The sequence below is a fragment of the Lepisosteus oculatus genome, chromosome 10, assembly GCF_040954835.1.
Source record: "Lepisosteus oculatus isolate fLepOcu1 chromosome 10, fLepOcu1.hap2, whole genome shotgun sequence".
Lineage (NCBI taxonomy): Eukaryota > Metazoa > Chordata > Actinopteri > Semionotiformes > Lepisosteidae > Lepisosteus > Lepisosteus oculatus.
Window position 1 is genome coordinate 28,821,351 of NC_090705.1, and position 19,460 is coordinate 28,840,810.

The 19,460-nt window shown below is 38.2% G+C and overlaps 1 protein-coding gene across 2 annotated transcripts; it reads right to left on the reverse strand.

Annotated features, from left to right (window-relative positions):
* Positions 1-231: 231 nt before the first annotated feature.
* Positions 232-18,959, reverse strand: stmnd1 (stathmin domain containing 1). 2 transcript variants are annotated; one of them, XM_015357350.2, is made up of 5 exons: positions 18,777-18,959; positions 10,670-10,814; positions 9,420-9,556; positions 8,767-8,898; positions 232-549 (listed from the first exon to the last, which is right to left on the reverse strand). In XM_015357350.2, the coding sequence occupies exons 1-5, from the start codon at positions 18,849-18,851 to the stop codon at positions 520-522; spliced, it is 519 nt and encodes a 172-aa protein (XP_015212836.1). In that variant the 5' UTR covers positions 18,852-18,959; the 3' UTR covers positions 232-519. The 2 variants fall into 2 exon arrangements, with proteins under 2 accessions (XP_015212836.1, XP_015212835.2); XM_015357349.2 differs by lacking the exon at positions 232-549 and adding an exon at positions 7,664-8,502 and having other exon boundaries at positions 18,777-18,958.
* Between the last annotated feature and the right edge of the window lie 501 nt (positions 18,960-19,460).

The window sequence follows — 19,460 nt, forward strand, 5'->3', positions numbered from 1 at the left end:
ATGTATTTGCACTATCTGCACTTTGCACTGTGTGTATCCTGTCTACAATGTCTATGTCAGTGTCCTGTCTGTATTTGCACCGTGGACGAGGAGGAACGATATTTCTTTCCACTGTATGCTTGTATATGGCTGGAATGTAAAATAAATGTGAACTTAAACTTAAAAAATATTTTTTTTCACCTAAACAATATGAACATCAATTACAAAAAAGACAATAAAAACCATCAATAATTTCCATAAAAAGACATATTTAATGTGTTTGCCTACAATGGGTGTACCCAGACTTAGGCATTCATATTGTACAGTTTCCACCATCACGTTGTTTCTTATGTTCTAAAAATAATTATGACGTATTGTATCACATCAGCAACATGTACATGACTCTGCCTGTGGTATCCACAGACAGGGCATGTGACATCATTGGTGTGTGTGCTGTGCTGCATATCACTGCCCGCCATTAGGAAAGAAAGACCTCCTCCCCTCCACCTGTGCACTGTGATGACCTTCCTCCCATCTGGATTATTCATCTGGATCAACAGGGTGGCAGAGCTGAGGGTGATATCATAGCTGAACATTATTGTAGTCAAAAATTGACCATTTTTTAGGATGTTTTTCATTTACAGAAGGTTATTTTTTTAATTACAATTAGGTACTGGGATTCCAGTAAACTTCTACAGTGTAATCAGCAGTGCCACACTCCAATCTGATGCAAAGACAAAGATCTGGGTTGCCCATGCCTGCTGAGCTTTTCCTTGCATTTTTTTTGTTGCATTCATTGAACCATGCTCCAGACAACATGCAGGAAAGCAGGAAAAAAAAGATACTACTTGTGTCACATTTACCTACCGCACTGTTCTCACATTCATTGTCTCTAGGTGGTTGGTGCTTTGAATAACAAGAAAGGGAAAGAAAAGAACATAATAATAGAAAAGAAATATGCCACTTTTTTGGCTTCTCACAAACCTGTTTAAAAGCTATTTTAATTGATCAGTGCTTTGTTTGGGACCTGCAACATTGGAGTGAGGTCCATTTCTCTTGTTGAGTTTGTAATTACGCAATGGGTAATCCGTAGGTTTTGAGTACTCCTTGTGACATTTATAATTCTCTAGGTGTGTCCAGACTTTGGGAACAGTATTATAGATTGCCCGAATCCAGGGGGCATATAATATTACAGCAGACACTGAGTGAGAAATTTGTCAGCTGTTGAAAAATCTTAATAATAATCCTGTATTACACCTGTAACGCTCACAGCCTCCAGCTTTCATGACTACAGACAGTATTTGTTTTTTGGGAACCTGATCAGCCCGTTGCCATGAGAACCAGGTCAGCTCGGGAGCTCAGAGTTGTCAGCCCCTGATTAGTGGGCAATTACATCATCAAGCACCAGATTATAGATACCAGTTTCTGCCCCTAACCAGCCCTCTGTCATTGCTTTTGAATCAGTTCTAAGTCATTCTTACTTCAGGTTTGTAGTCGTCCTGTGAATTAGTTTTGCACTCCAGCAAGTTTTCCAAGCTATCTGCATGCTTTCTTTGAGTGCTCAAACCTGCACCTGCCTTCTGACTCCGCCATTTGGATCACCCTTTGTACTGGTTGCTTTCTGCTTGCTTACTGTTGCTGACCTATTACCCTTCCTCAGTGATCTGATCTAGGTGCACTCAGCGCTGCCTCCTAAGATGTGCAGCAGCATCTCTGCTTCTCCTGCTGCCACCTCTACATAATTCTCACTCCTTTCCCCTGCTCCCTTGTCCTGCCTGTTCTCATCCACCGTCAGTACTGTTTCAACTCCCCCAGGCCACTCTTATCTCCAGATCATTGGACATAGACTCTCTGATGCAGCACTCAGACTAGTAACTGCAATATATCAGCACAATTACACACATTCAGTGTTTGAGACTCTGGATTCCAAAATAAACTGATGGAAAAAAGAAATGCAACATTTTCTGGAATGAGAATACTATAGTTATAGCTTATGTACTTTCACAAAACGTTGTCCTCTGACCAGCCATACAGCTTGTGCAGTGAGACATTGCAACTTGCCAATCACAGGACAGCTTGTTAGGTGCACTTGTACCCAACAAGGTCCAGATGGAACAATGCCTGAACAGGTCACCTTTAAAAAGACCTTAATTCAAAGCTCGGTCACTGCAAGAAAAAGGCCACACTTAATTTTCTGTGTATTCCATAATGCCTCGAATGTCACCAGAAACTAGGGTGAGAGCCATTGGCATGCTGCAAGCAGGAATGTCATGTGCCAGTGTTGCCAGACACTATGGAGTAAGCCGCTCCACTGTGTTCTGACTGCAGAGAAGGTTTCAGCAGACTGGCAGGACAGATGACTGCATCAGGAAAGTGAGGCTCCATGCTGCTGGCCTTAGGGCTGTCACGAATCTCCCTCACGCAGGCAAGCGCTCCCGCATTCCCACTCTCTCCCCGTACCAAATGTGCACGCATCAATCAGTCCTCTACTTAAACCCTCATCAGTTCCCCGGTCAGTGCTCACGATTGAGATTCTCTCCCTGAGCTTACCTTCTATCTAAGCCTTCGCCTTACTACTGATTCTCCCCTGGACCTTGACTCTGCTTTTTCCAACTACCTCTTTGCCACTTGATTTTGTACCTTCGCCTCTAGAACGCTCTCTTGGATCCTGACCCCTGCCAGTTTACTCTGACTCCGCCTACATCTAGCACCAACCCTACCTAGCGCACCGCATTGGATCCCTATCCTCCGCAGTCAGCCCCTGCGTGACTCGTGAGCCAAAGTATGGAGGCTCTTGACCACCTCAATGCCAGCATTCAACACCTCGCTAACCTGGTCTCCAGCTCCCCTCCTCAGCCTCTTGTTTCCCACCCTCCCGTAAGTCCCACTCTGCCACCAGTTTCTCTTGCCTCCTCTTCTCCCCTGCCTCCTCCCTTTGATGGCACCCCGAGTATGTGTCAGACTTATCTGACTCAATACTGGATGGCTTTCAGCCTTTGTTCGGATTGTTTTCCCAACTGACCTCGAACATATTGCATTTATGGTCGCGTACCTCTCTGGCCAGGCGATGCAGTGGTCTTCTTGCCAGGAATGATGTAGATGTAGAAAAAATTATAGTTACCTTGTGATTACCTCCTACCATCATGTTCATTGTTTTTTTCACAGGTTCAAATCAAACAACTACAGAAGTGAAGAATTATATAAATAGAAAGGAATTTATAGACAAAGTGCTTTACACAATTCTTTCTACAAAACTAGATGTGAAGGTCAAATCAATGAATGCTTATGTGCCAAAATGTGTAAAAGACATGCATGTAGACAGCATGAATGTCATCATTATAAATCTGTTGTATTCAGATGAGAAACTGTAGCCAAGTGCCAGATCTATTCAAATATACTACTTATTTTGCATAGAAACTGAGGAAATGCCATACTCTTTTTTTTTTTTTACTGTGCTAGACAGAATAGCTCAGCTCTGTGTTTGTGTAATAGTATTAAAACTTTGCAGCCTTTGTGGTTCATGAATTTTGTTCTGTCACCTTAACTCTATGAAGAGATTTAGGTCTAAAATGTAACTACTGTCTGTCTCTGACACAGATGTTACAAATTAGACGGAATGAGACAGAATTTTATTTCTGTTATCCATAGAGCATTCTTTACTGTTGCACCCCAGAGTGTGTGCTTGAGGGTGTCCATACCCTGTCTTTGAATGTTTTCACCCCATGTCTCCCCTACAAACCAAGTCTATTTTTGGAGTACAAAGTACTCCATACATGTTTTAAGCAATGTTTGAAACTCCTCTCTGGCAACTGAGACACTGAAGGTGAGATTCAAACCTGTGAGTCATTTGGCCCCCTTTATTTTTACTCTAAAACTAGGCCCCCTGCAATGCTTTATGCACTGTATTTGAAACTCCTCTCTGGCTCTTGAGATGCTGTGAGGCATTCTATTCCCTTTTTGCCTCCTTTCTCTGACTAGGTTTCCCCAAACTACTGTGTGCAGCGGGCCCTCACTAGGCCTTGCACACCCTCATAGCTCCCTGGCTCCTTAGAACTATAATAGGCCATGTTAATTCATGCTCTGACATGTCAAAGTCCATTTCCCACCTTGGTGACCTTCGAAAAAGGACTCCCTCCTGAACATTATTTTCAATTACACTCATGCATGTGCACTTACTAACACAATGTGCAGCTGTGACATTGGAGTTGGGGCATTAGTTTAGGGAAAATGGCTCTAGATAAGGGAGTGTGGTCAACTGACCAAATGTTTTACTTTTGTGCATCTACTTACCACTCCTGTGGTAGGAGAAAGAGGCCCAGCAACTTCTAAAATTGTTAGGTGGTGTAATCCTACACAAACTAAAGCAGTTCATGAATTTAGTGGTCACCATTTAGAAGCTCTGACCACAAAAGAGAGAGAGGAGAAGTGAGGGAATTTGAAGCTTGCATCAGGTGAGAGTCTCTACTTCATGATCATCTGAACAAAACACAATTGGAGATATGCATTTGAACCTTGCTAAAGAGAAGTTGCTATTCCTTGCGTTTTTAGGAAACTTGGGTTTCCTGAGCAAAGAATACTTTGGTTAAAGACTCGGAGGTGCATTTTTAGAATAGGGAGATAGTCTCCTATTTATTTTTGTAGTATCTGGGTTTGCAAAGAGAGATTTAACTGCAGGTTGTATTGCATTTAGTAGGCAGCTAATCTATTGTTTGGCCTCTATACGCATTATTTAAGAGTCAAATACTTGGTAGCCACCTGGGGTCTTCTGGGTGGTTTCAACATAGGACTCTGAAACCCCTTGTCTGCAAACTTGTAAATACAGTAACTTGTGTGATTTGTTTATGTTGCATGTAGTGTAGTAAGTGTCACCATCATTGTTAATAAATATTTGTTTAACCAAATGTGCCTGGATTATTACTCTTTTCACTAAAGTTGTGCCAGATAATGAATTAATATGCCACAGACTATACTAATCCCTCAGGTATACAGTATTCCAGCTGAAATCACCTATAAGTTGGGGGGTTATGTTAATTTAATTTATTGACAAAGCCACTAAGTCAATTCCTGATTTTTTCCTTTTCATAACCCCCCCCATTTTTTCCCCTCTGTATTTTATGCAGCAGGTGAGAAATAAGTTCTGTGCCCAAGAGAAGCCCAGAAGTATAAAAAGCAGCTCTTAGCTAGAGGTAGAAATAAAAGATCCTAGAATGTCATACAGCTCCCATAAATTGTGGATTGAGCATAAGTTCCTACCTTCCGATACATCAGCGTTCCTTGTGCAGATGAATGTGGCAAAACAAAATGGATGACTAGCTGAGCACTCAAAGAAAGAATGCTTCTACTAACCTTGAAGATTTTGACAGTCTTCTGAAGGCCCCTTTTGGGTTTAAGTTCCCACATTACTTGGAGATCTCTTGACCTCATGGGTACTGTCAGGACTGGCCCACTGAGGAAACAGGAAGATGGACCCTACGCAGTACCTAAGGGGGCTAGACGAGAGGCGAGTCCAAATTGAGTTCTGAGGGTCATAGAAAAAGGCAGGAGAGAAGGTTTCCAATCCAGAATAGGGCAAGGCTGAAGTCATGGTTGAAAAGGGAATTCTGTGAGTCAAAAGGTGAAGATCAACAAGTAGGCTTCCAAATCCAAAGGGGCAAGAGAGTAGACAAAATCTAAGGTGAGTTCAGTGGTGGGTAACAAAGAGCAAGAAGGAAAACAGAGCAAGGTAGGTGAATAAACAAACAACCAATACCAGGCAAAGAACAGGGGCTTCTGGAGGGTTTAAGTATTGTGCAAAGGAGGCGGTGCGCTGATTGATGGAGTGTTCTGGTTGGCTGATTGGCAGGAGCGGTGTCGTTTAGCAGAAGTGCTCAGGGCTGGATTGTGATTAGTGCAAGTGTGCTTCCGTGTGAGAATGTGGTGGGGAGAAGGCGTGACAGGTACATTCCATGCTACTAGTCGTCATTGGCGATAAAATTTTGAACTTGAACATTTTAGGACCCATTTGAAATGAAGGATGTGCGACAGTTTTCTCAAATCCTCAATTTCTTCCACATATATGAGCTTAATATATTACATTACTGCTTACAGTAACAATAGTCTACAATGGAGTGAAATCAAAAGTAGGATGAATACCAATCTATCTTTTCACCTTTACTAAATTTTGCCAAAGTTCCACGATAATGTTAAACTAACTTCTCTAATCCTAAACCTAAACTTGTTCGAATTACATGCTCAATTTGCTTGAAAATCAAACACAGTATTCCTGACTTTGGGAAGGCTACTTTTAACAATGCATGGGCTTAAGAGATCATGAATATTGGAGGTCTTCCTGGTTGTTTGCAAAGCCATGAATGTAAACCCAAAAAATTATATCAATTAATTCAAACCATCAAATCACTACAAACGTAACCTGATTATAATTATGCATGAACTTGAAACGAATGAGTTTTAAATTCATTCATGTTTTACGATGAATCTGAAAACGATTAAAATGTCATTATACTGGGGAAGAAAAACCTTCACTACTCACTTATTTTATGAGTAATAATAATAAAAGAATATTGTAGATGAATTATCTATAATTACACAGTGAAACTGGATCATTTATACCATAATATTACATGGTTGTTTATGCACAATAAACAAAAGTGCTACCAAATTATTTCACACAATAAAATATAAAAATTAAACTTCTTTACAATTACATTTTATGTATAGCTTTCTCTTATGGCAGACATAACATGAAACTGTTTAGATTTTAAAACTCAATTGCTAAACTCAAACTAATGGTGGACTTTCTACACATCTGAAGGTTTTAAATTTAGAATCACCCTTTATTTTTGGCCGACCCCTTCAACCTGCCCACATTGGGGCCACTCATCTTTTAACATCCCCATACCACAGGTTGAGCCCTGATTGGGTGAGAGAGACATGTTCTTCACTGACAGCACCAACAACACCCAGGAGAGAGCCCTGGCCAATTCACCCCACCCTGATCAAGCGAGTCTGAATCTTGATCCTGTCTGTAAACTTGTACAAAGAGAAACTTGCGTATTATATATTTATGTGATGTAGTGTTTGCTATTGTTAATAAATATTTGTTTAACCAAGTGTGCCTGAATTTTCATTCCTTTCACCAAAGCTGTACCAGAGAACAAAGAATTCACATTCACAACTATACCAATCTCTCAGATATATTCTTGGAGAAATCCTTACAAGTTGGGGGTTATGATTGGTTAGTTCCTGATTTTCTCAATTTGTTGTACCCCCCCCCATCTGTGACACTGTGCTTTCCCCGTAATTTACAGTAGTTCATGATGGATAATCAAGTAAAAAATAGTTTAGCTCCTGTTATTTCTTGGCTGCATGAAACCAAAAGGTTATACTATATTCAAATGGTAGCTAGTTACATTTTTCACAGATGAGACATAAATGACAATATAGTCCCAAATCCCCCACAAATATACCACATAACTGTTTTCACCTCCATGGCACCCCCCATAGATACCAGTTTCAAGTAACTTTATACCATGTCAATTTTTTTAAAAAATGAATAAATTCATATTGGAAACACTTTATTTTATCACTATAAAGAAAGTGGGTTCATTATGGAAAGGTATATAAAAAACATAATATTATAAGAATGTTTAATGTTATTGTAAAATAAAGCAAATTTACTTTACTGTCTATTTGAAGGGATTAGTTTTATTTACAGGAAAATTGTGATGATAATTTGTGATAGAAAACCAAACACATTGCTAAATTCAGTTAATACAATTTCTCACTATTGTCCCCAGGGTTCTGCATATAAATAAATAGTGAATCATGTCCATTCAGTGCCTAACCAAACTGTAATTTCCACAATAAAAGTCTTACATAGTGACTTCTTGCTTGTCAAGTTGCCATGGAAACAAGACAGCCTTACGTGGCTCAATCTAATTAGTTTTATATTTTTGCCTAACCACTTCCACAGTCATAATTCTGCTATTATGGAAACTTAGCTCAATATTTAAAGCCCTTTTATTATAAAAAAGCCCATACTGTTGAATTATGTCAAGATATACATTTTTATTTGCACTATATACTTATTATTAATGCATTGACTTACTAAAAAAAGCTACAATACACAAAACCCATTCTATTTTGATTTTTGGTTTGTCTTGTCTCATTGACCTGGGTGTGAAGAAGCCTTTGCACTATATTATACTAGAATATTGCAATGCCTCTTTTAAAAAAGGGCTAAAATAATTCATCCTTATCATCTGTGGGTTTCGTACTGAGACTGTTGAAGGTGGCTTTAGTCTCATGTTCTACAAAGCCATTCATCTGCTCACTGTTGTTTCCTGTTACATTCCTTCTTGAATGAGCAGGCTGCTCAACACTTGTCCTTTGATTTAAAACAACGGCCTCTGAATCATGAGCTTCCTCACAGGTCCCTTGGTCAAGGTCTTCCTGATGTCTTAAAACACTACGGCACCTCGCTGACTTAGTGCGGAGTCTGCTCTTTAGCTCTTCTTCTCTGGTCTGAAGAGGAGAGTCATAAGGTAGGACAGCAGTTCAAAACTGTTATGATTGGAGCGATATTAAAGATCACCACATGACTTTAACATTCTAAGCACACTTATTCTCAGTATTAAGCGCCCAGCACCTATTATCAAAGAGATTGAGACTGGAATTGAACTTTCACACATTTCATCCAAAACATTAGCTTGCTTTTAAATGAAAACAATCTAAAAATGTTTTACAGAAACTACTACTGTGCACAGCAGCCCTTAAAGTAATTCTTACCTTTCGCCTTTCTTCCACAGCCTTCATTTTCTTATCAATGTCTTCCTTGCATACAATAGTCTGCTCCCTCTTGGCCTTTAAAGACTCTAAACGAGGAGGTGGTCCCCTTACTTGATTGTCTGAGCAATCCACCTGCCGATTGAATACACTTTCATTGCATGAGTTTTGTGTGGCTTATGATGTCATGTAGTAAAGCAGACACTTATCTCAGTTCTTGTCAAATTTTCTAAGCAGTTATGATTGTGCACTCACTTTAAATTGAATTAGCTGAAGATCATTCCCAAGCAGGAGTGGTGGTGTGGAAAATAAAATAGTATATAAACACCCCTGTGTGGTTAGCAACAGTATAGGCAAAAGGACAGTATAAAACTTAGCCCAACACAAAGTGACAGGGTAAAACTTCAGGATTGTGAGTTCTGGTGTGAAAGTCAAATGATGGTTCTTTAGCAATGTATGTTAACTAGTTTAATGTTATTATATCATCAATCACTTTCATCAATTTCCCTACGGGATTAATAAAATATTATCTATCTATCTAAACCCATTTAAAGACATATTATGCACCCCTTTTTCTTCCCCCACCATAACTTAAGCACAAAAATCCTTAACGCCGTTCTGAAGTACAAGTTGTTATAGTAAAAACTTTCACTTACCCGAACATCGTAGGCTTCTCCGTTTCTGACCACTCTGGGTTGGCTCTGAATAATGCCCATGCTGAGAAGTTCTTGCAGGATGTCAGAGGACTTTTGTCTCTCTTTCGGCTCCAGTGAGAGTCCAGGGCTTTCAGCAGCTAAGACACAACAAGAAACATTAAACTGAGAGCTGATAACCAGTCTAGTTTATGCATCTCCAAGCCTTCTTGTTACGGATTGGCTCAGCAGTCCGTCTCGGGTGTTAAGTTAGACTCTATGCAAAGTTGTATGAGCTGGAGGAAACAGAAGACATAGTTTGGGTAAAACACACAGAGGGTTTAATAGTGCATCAAAATAACAGTGACAGTTCGTTAACCGATGAACAGGGGAACAAAGAGAGGCATCCAAATCCGAACAGGTCCAAAGGAAGGTCAGGGCACAGTCCAGAATTTCGATACCGGGAGATCCATCCTGAGACAACACAAGGTTGAAAATCCCCGGGAAGGGTAAAACACGAACACGGGAAGTCCTGCAGGCCCCGGGCTCAGAAAGTCAGGTGATGTCAGGGATGAGTTATGTGCCCTCAGGCATCCAACAGCCTGATGATAGGCTGGCCTTGTGACATCCGAACCCTAATATTGAGCCCTGAATACTGGGATTAAATAGAGGGAGATGAAACAAGGCACACCTGGAGAACATACCAGCAATCACAGAGAACTAATGACGGGAGTAGTGAAGCGCGCTCTAGGGGAGGGATGTCGACCATGACACGGTCATTCATTGTTCTAAACTATGTCCATAAGTGTTTTGCCATAATAATCTTCTCCATTGCTCCTCTAATCAACCTTTATGGTTTAGAGGCATTCGAGGGATCTTTGACAATTTCCTGACACAATCAAAGACTTGGAACTCTACACTCATCACACTAGTTGTGTTAAATCTGTAAAGTTTTATTATTTATACCAAAATATGATTAATTGAACGTATCAGCACACTGAATGATGATTGTATTGCAAAGAGTCTTGGATTTTTAATTTTATTACATTTCCTCTCTATATACTGTATATTTCAACAGTTGTCAGATATTCGGTATTTCTGTGTTCCGGTATGTACAATAATAACAACACTTTCTTTAACCCTTGAGAATGCTATGCCTTTTTTAAATATTTGTTGTTCATATTTTCTGTAGATACATTTCTAACATTTTTTGAGATTGTGGAAATGGTTTTATTTATTCTCTTATATTTCCCAACAGCATCTATAATTCTTACCTCTCAGAGGGGGCAGTTTCCTTGGCACAGTTCCAGGTAAGTTTGTCCCTTCACTGTCCAGCCCCAAGCCACTGTCTGTTGTGTGCTTTGACACTGCTGAATGTCCCCGAAGACTGTCTAGCTTGCCACTGGAAGAACCCATCCCCTGAAATTAAAGGTATGATTTTTCAGACAGCATCATAAATACAATTCCTTGCAAATATGTTAACCTTCTGCCAAAAGTATTATAAATAGTATTATAAATAAGAAAACCAGAATATTGTTGATGTATTAACAGTGACTGAAGCATAGAACTCTGCAAATCTTTCAAAGTCACTTGACTTCACAATGGCATCCCTAACCTGTTTTCAGAAGAAAGCCTGATCTAGATTGTGTCTGGGTGGTATAATGCACATTTTACTTCTTAATGATGAACTTCAATGTACTCAGAGAGTTAAGGAACCTTAACCTCATCTGTAGCTTTTTGTCACATTATCCATAATGTGCTTCAAAATCTCCTCATGTTGATTTGTCATATCACTATGCAAGTTCTGGCTTGAAATTCAATATCCGAGGAAACTTAAAGAGAAAGGTACTCTGAAGTCAGATTAAATCTCTTTTGATCAGACCCAAAGAATATTACATTACTTTTGTGATCTTTCAAACTTTTCTTTTGCACTCAAGCTGATTTATAGTTGCAGTAGTAAAGGGGTTTGAATACTAATGCAACTAAGAGTCTTCTTAAAGCACAGTGATCATCAAAGTTAAAATCTCCCAACAACTCACAACTGCCAACCCACTGAAGCTAAGCTGGTGTGAGCCTGGTCAGTACCCGGATGGGAAACCTCCTGGGAAAAACTAAGGTTGCTGCTATAAGAGGTGTTAGTGAGGTCAGCAGGGGACGCTTGTCTTGAAAAAAGTAGGGGTGTTACCCTGGCGTCCAGGCCAAATTTCCCATTACCAATCATACTTCCTAATAATCCCCATTTATGAATTGGCTTCATCACTCTGTTCTCCTTCCCACTGATAGCTGATGTGTGGTGAGTGTACTGGTGCACTATGACTGCCATCACATCATCCAGGTGGATGCTGCACATTGGTGGTGGTGGAGGGGAGTCCCCATCACCTGTAAAGTGCTTTGAGTGCACTGTCCAGAAAAATGTTATATAAGTGTAAGTGTAAGTGTAAATCTCATGGGGATTTGCTGAAAAATAAGGTTAATAACATTATCCAATATTCCAATGATCATCACCATTAATTTTTAGTTTCGTTTTTAGTTTTGGATCAAGTACCAATCAACAGGTATAGTACAAGTGCTGTGAGAGCCTGACTGATAATCTATCAAATGCAGGTTATCACCTCGTAATGTTTACAATCAGATGTAAGGGTAAATAAAATACATGGCCAGCTGACTTGATTCAATGAATTCCTTCAAACAAACAGACAAATACATTTTCCTGTGTAGTTTATACGGGATATTTTCATATAGTTTATTTTGCTCCACTACATCCATGCCTAAGTGACAAACTATAAGTATATACTTATTGTTTTGCATGCAGACCTTCAGGACTTTTATCCAGACACTTGACATTCTTAGACACATCTTAGACTAAAGATGAATATAATAATAATGATATTGTTCTGTAAAATTAATATATAGATCCAGCCATTCAGAATATGTGCCAGGTACTGCATCACTGTGCGCTGTAATGCAACCCTTTAAAAAACAAAAGTTTTTGGATTGCACTATTTTGTATAACTACCAGGTAGCGCAGTGAACGCTTAACATGAGATTTGGAAGCATTAGGGCTATTACCAGAAATCGGCTGGTTTTGAATGTTGGTCAATGCTGAGCCCCTTGAGATAATCTTTTTCCAATTATAGAATTTAAGCTGTATGCTGTTTAGTTTTTTATTAATTGTAAACTGTGTATTACAGTATGTTAAATATTAGATTAATTAAAAAGTATGTCTATTTTATCAAAACAAAATTACTCAGTTGGATATATAAAATGAGTTTATTATTATACTGTAGCTGGTTGTGAACACGATTTGCCTCTTTCATCTATATTTCTGCAGTGAGAAAATCTAAAGGTAAATTTTGGTAGCGGAAAATAAAAACAGAAGTATAGCATAATATATACTGTACCTAATGCACATGTAGTAGATGGTAATGGTAGATAAATATAAATAAGTACAAAACAGTATTCCACCTTCTTCATAAATATTTTTTGCATCATTTAACTTAGTAACTTATGGTGGGTATTCTGGAAAAGTTGTAATGTAATATAAACTGTACTTCATAAAAAGCTATAATGTTTTATTCTTTTCTAAGAATACGTAGTAAAAACACAACTTGCTGTTATTGTAAAAAAGTTTGACATTTGTTTTGTTTTTTTTTTTACTTTTGTTGTCCTTATAGTGGTAATGGACAATGAAACGCTTATAGACTTAATGTAGTACGCTGCACCCTGGCGGTTTAAAGCCCAATCAGAGCTTTACTTTTGGTTTGCTTCTTACATAGCTAAATATATAAAAATATTTTATTGCAAACGCGATGTGCCTCTTTTAGTTTTACATATACAATACTGTTTCAGAAAAAGGTACCTTTTGAGAAGTCGTGTAGTGCTTGCAAAGTATCTGATTTTGCCAAACAGTTAATTTTGTTTTAAAAAAATTAAATCTGTCTGACTGTACTGTACCTCTTATTGAGGAAAAAGTCACCTTGCTCTTACAAGCGGCACTGAGTTGGTGTTAGAGTGGTTGTTAACACACTGCACCCATTTGAATGAATTTTTATCACCTTTATCACATTTTTCTGCCTGGGGGATGGGGATTGTCTCCCCTCCTCAATTTAACATCTGATAAGCCCCTGGTAAACACAGAGACTAAAACCTGCTATCGATAAAATATCTGCCATGCGACATTTCTCAAATTGCTCCAATGTCGGACACAGAGTAAAATCCTAAATACTGAAAGCCATGATGGACACCACAATTAACAGTAATACAAACCATAATACCCGTAATACAAAGGACCACTACAAACTAAAAAAAACCCAAGTGCACCAAGAACCAAGGAAAAAATATTGGCTTAACAAAACAGATCAAAGACCCTGAACAAGCCCCCAAATATACTACAGCCCCACTATAGTTACGGGCAGCTGATTTTTTTTTACTTTTTAAAGAAAATACAAAATACAAAACAATGACGTGTCCCCACCTATCTTAGATATGGCATGACTTTAAAAGCTATAAAAATGGTTTTAGATAGTTAAACACCACTCATTATGCACGAAATGGGTTAATTTTCTTCCTAGTGATCAGCTTAGAATCTTTGTGAACACTGTAAGTTAAAATAATTTTGCCAATGCAACATGAAATATATACCAAAAAAATCACATTCTCCTCTTAAAACCAGGAATTACTTAGCTAAAGCTGCATCGGTGACTATTGGGAATGTGTTTCAAGTAGGCAGCTGCATCAGCATGCGTAGGCTGCATAGGAACAAGTAAAGCTTTATTCCATATTGAAAAGAGAAGAAAACAAACAATGTTTCAGCTGTGGAGCCTTCTTATCTGGAATTAAATGTTTCTTATTGGGTATGTGTTTTGATGGAGAGTTTCTCTTCTACCGAACTGTGAGGTGATAATGCACTAGCTAGCCAGCGCAAAACAATCACCACTGTTCTCTTTCTGAGCATCCTGGAGAAGATCTGGAGGTCCATTCATTCATGTTATTACTAAAAGACCTGCTGATCTGCTTCACACCACAGGAAGAGGGGATTTCTGTCTGAAACGTGTGCTGCGTTTACAAAATTAAAGTGGTTTTAATTACGTTAATTAAAAAATAAAAAAAAGTTTTATAACTTGTACAAGGTACACAAAGATTCTAAGCTGTTCACGAGGCAGAAAAATCACCCGTTATCTAAACCCATTTAGCTTTTAAAGTCATGCAATGTCTATTTTAGGCAGAGACATAGAGTGCCTTGCGAAAGAATTCGGTCCCCTTGACCTTTTCAACCTTTTGCCACATTTCAGGCTTCAAACATAAAGATATAAATTTTTTATTTTATGTGAAGAATCACCATCAAGTTTCAAAAATCCAATAGATTTCGTTACACTTCACAATTGTGTCCCACTTGTTGGTGATTCTTCACATAAAATAAAAAATTTATATCTTTATGTTTGAAGCCTGAAATGTGGCAAAAGGTTGAAAAGTTCAAGGGGGCCGAATACTTTCGCAAGGCACTGTATATATATAAATGGGCTAGCAGCCATACCACCCTGCAGCTCTCAAATGGCTACCCACTGAAGCTAAACAGGGTTGAGCCTGGTCAGTACCTGGATGGGAGATCTCCTTGGAAGCTATGGTTACTGCTGGAAGTGGTGTTAGTGGGACCAGCAGGGGGTGCCCACCCTGTGGTCTGTGTGAGTCCTAACGCCCCAGTATAGTGGCAGGGATGCTATACTGTAGTGTGTGCAATCTTTCAGACGAGACTTTAAACCAAGGTCCTGACTCTCAGTGGTCATTAAAGATCTCCTGACATTTCTCGATAAGAGTAGGGAGTTATCCCAGTGTCTGGGCCAAATTTCGCCCCTCAGCCTTTACCGTGGCTGATGGAGTGCAACACCTTGCCTTGCGCTCGTTGCTTGCCGGGTAGGCTCCGACTTCCCACAACACTGTACGGTATAAAGCAGGTTGGCAAATAAAATGAACATTATATATATATACAGGCTGTAGAGTATTATGTTACATTTTTTACAATTTATTCAAACGTTATTCAAACTAAGGTTTCTAAAAATGGAACCAGGTACTAGATGTTGTTTATAGAAAAGTTTTGAAAATTTTCACAGATCGCTGTCTTTAAAATGCTTACTTGTTTGCAAAGTTATTGACATCTGAAACATTGTGTCTCAAAAAGAGGAATTTTAATAAGAAAGTAAAGGTTATGAAAACCTGAGAAAACCAATGACCTGAACAAAAAAGTTTTAAATTATTCATTATTAATAATTCATATTGTTAATAATGATTTGATACATTATATATTATTATAAGTTTAAGTGATCTTTTTAATACTACTTTGCTATTCTGAATTATAACTATAATATATATGATTTTGTTTTAAGGCTTGTTGTAAAGGCATCTGTTAAATTGCCCTACAGGGATGGACAAAGAATTTTGAATTGAATTTAATTAAACTGGGTGAACTGGTTTTAACTTCCACTGTTGACAGTAATACATCATTCATGTTTTAACAATATCATTTAACATTGAACATGATGTGATTTATAAAAATAATTTAAAAAATCTTTTTTAAAATTATTTACTATTACATAATATTTACTATTTTATTTTTAAAAAGGAGTCTTTCTTCGTTAGAACAAAAACTTGTGCCCTAAGTGGAAACTGAACCCTCTAGGTTCCGAGAGGCATGCACCCAACCCACTGCATCAACTCACCACTCAGAAATGTAGCTAAAACAAACAGGTCAAAATGTTTCCAAAGTAAGCACAAGTGAATGAGTCAAAAAAATTGATGCAGATGTTTAAAGGAAAATGGAATACGGTAATACTACCAGCTATATACTGTAGCTACCAACTATGTTATATTTAGATCCTTAAATTCATTATTAATTTCTTTAATTGTATATATATATATTCCTAAATTTTTCCTTTAGTTGTAACATTCCATATTATATTCCATATTAAGAGGATTTAAACATGCACAGTAAAGAGATTAAATGAAGCAATCATTTAATTAACATCTAATGCACCACAAATGTCACCTATCGATCATTTTTGGCCACTGAATCATATGCCATGGTGAAGTGCATTCTGAATGGCTATATCTGTATAACAGATCTATTGCAGGATTCAAAACAGATAAATATACACAAGTAAAAAAAACAGCACTTAACGATAGAAAATCATACTGCACATGAAATTGTATGATTTAATTATCTTTATACCGTAAGTGTTATTCCTTTAAACAGAATTTAGCTACAATCACAGATGCAGCAAATGGCAGCACCTATCACCATTAAAACTGAGTAGTTTGGGAATCCATCTTGTGCTATTCAAGTTTCGTTTTTTTGGCATTGTTTCCAATAACCAAAACAGAATAATTTCATACATACATTTCTGTTAATGTCAGATGATACACAAAGCCTTTGGAAATTTGTTTGTATTCCTTTGAAATATTATGGGGTCAGTCTGAAACGGCCCTCAAATATTTCGAATGTTGCAGACAGCAAAGGTCCGTTGACATTATGTGGCAGACTTTTTCTCAGTATTTGAAGCTGTGTTTACTTAAAAGTGAAGATTTTGACTAGAACAATGTTTCCGTTAAATGCCAGAAAAAAACATTCTCTGCTGTGAAATTTTCACTGAACACATTTGTTTCACTAAGGTGACCGACCAGTGCTGCAGGGAAAGCTAACACTGCCATAGTAGCTGGCCACACCTCTACCTGTCTGTCAATCATTGCCAGTTGCCATGGATTCATGAACAGACAGGAGACCTGTCAATCATGCCCTCCTCAGGTGGTTCAGAATACTTAAGGTATGCATTGACAATGCTCTGGTATAGAGTTTAGCTCTGACACTTTCTTTGATCCCTATCTGTGTTGCCAAGTTCCTGTGTTCTCACTTGTGTTTCTCCCTGGAAACTAAACCCTAACTTTGCCTTGACCATGTTTCTGAATTTGTCTGTTGGTGCCTTGGACCAATTATTTTCCGTGCTATAAACCTTGCCTATTTGTCTCAGCTACGACTGTAGAATTCCCATTTTGCTGTCACTGTGCTGCATCTCTATCTGGCTTTGAAACATGCCCGTGTACCTAGCCTCCTACCACCTGCCTGCTGCTTTCATGTTTTGCTACCATCTCATCTCACATGGCCACATACAACTCATGGCCATTGCTTTATTCCATCTTAAGAAACAGACATGACAGACATTTCTCACTTAGCTTGCCTCCATGTTTAACTGTCCCAAGCTCTCCAAGCCATTGAAAAATACAGAGCTCACTTAGATGTCTGTCGCATATTGGTCATTCGAATTGTGTCGAGTTCTACAAACACTTAAATACCACTTGATGTGTATTGTAGAGTTCCACCCCCTGGCATTGGACTGTCTTGATTTTTTCCCCTTTACCTTTCACCAGGCTTACTCCTTCCTCTTCCTTACCATAACAAAGGGAGGGGAAGTCTCTATTCTGATTGCGTGCATCCAAACTCCACAAAGAGAGCACCCCAGGACTTGCACCTAGGATCCCATCACTATAATGCAGCAGTGCTAATCCATATTTTTTTCATATGTTAATCACCATAAATAATTGTGCCTGCTAAACATTTATTTTAAACACTCTTCTCTTACTATATTAGGTAATAAAAAATGTTTTATGTGTTATACTCACAAACAAGATTTGGAATGATACTCCATAGTACCAAAAAACATCTTATTGATGCAAAAAACACATTAGAAAGGTATTACAAGAGTAAAGTATAATACAAGTCATTGGTGTGCACTTATATAAAATTAGTAGGAGCTAATTTTCTCTCCTCTACGTGCTTACCCGGTAGAGTCAATTCTCTACAGATGTTTTTCCTAGTGTCGCCATGGAGCGTCATGAAAACATTACACAAAAAATTACTAATGAGCCACTCTTCCTTACAATGCTCATTATATTAATTGATGTAATACAAATGATCATAGTTTAAGTTCAGTAACATACTGTAAATGTACATGGGTCATGGCAAACGTACTGTACTTCAGCTTTCGGGCGAAGTGTTTGCAGTCTAAGGGCTGAAGGAATTTTGACATGCTCTCATCACATTTTTTAAAAACAAGAACATGTAACAAGACAATTACAAAGGACTTTAGAAAGAATGCTGAACTTTTCCAGCTGGCATTCATTCTGTCTTTTTTTATTACAAAAGTCGGGGAAAGACAAAAACAATGCTGATTTCAACAAACAGCATTGCTGGGATACTGGAGTTTTTTTTTTCTTTGAGTTTACGGTAGAAGAAATTACCTTCCAAACTTGTAAATACTCAACACTGAAATGTCCGCAGTTTTAAATTTCAACCCAATTGCAGTTAATAGCATGAGTACAGTTTAATAATTATACCTTGTTTCCTTCTTCACAGCCATTGCGTTCGCCTACAGGTTGGACAATCGTGGACTTCGAATTTCCACATCCCATGTCAGAAAGTCTAGGATTGCTGTCCTGTTACAGCTCCGTTTATAGCGACTGCGCGAGCGACACAAACTTTCATCCTCTCACATTCTTATACTCCTGCCAGTTATGGCGACTGCAGTTGTCATGGACTCCCGGCGTTGCTACGGATCGTTGCTACAATAAATTTGACCTCACTGTCGAGTTAAAAGCCTTAATTAGTGTTCCCTGAGTTTGTTTGTAGACATAAGTGTGCAATATATTAATGACCAATCATTGTGAAGGTGGCAAAAGCGAAATACATCTACGTCTTTTCAAAAAGTTTTTAAACTACAAATGTACCATATTTCTTTACGCTGCTTAATTAAACGAAGTGTCATTATTTAAACTTAAAGCTCTGTATGAAGGGCACCCCCGAGGCTTTTGTGTAATGTAGCATTCCCATTTCCTTTTGTATCAGTAGGTGTAACAAACGCTTCTTACAAAGCACTGCACTAAAAAGATTAAACTATGTTATAGTAAAAATGCAGTAGATTTAAAACATGGTGAAATCATTGTAAAGTATAAAATATAAAGTATAAAAGGGTATTTATAAACCATGGCAAACTGTAGTCAGCTATGGAACACGATTAGAAC

Bases quoted from the DNA above. Each gene is read 5' to 3' on its own strand.
- stmnd1 (XM_015357349.2), bottom strand. From the start codon at position 18,851: ATGGGATGTGGAAATTCGAAGTCCACGATTGTCCAACCTGTAGGCGAA. The intron at 10,815-18,776 runs GTATAATTATTA...CTTTAATTTCAG, and splicing joins GCTGTGAAGAAGGAAACAAG to GGGATGGGTTCTTCCAGTGG. The intron at 9,557-10,669 runs GTAAGAATTATA...GTTGTGTCTTAG, and splicing joins GAAACTGCCCCCTCTGAGAG to CTGCTGAAAGCCCTGGACTC.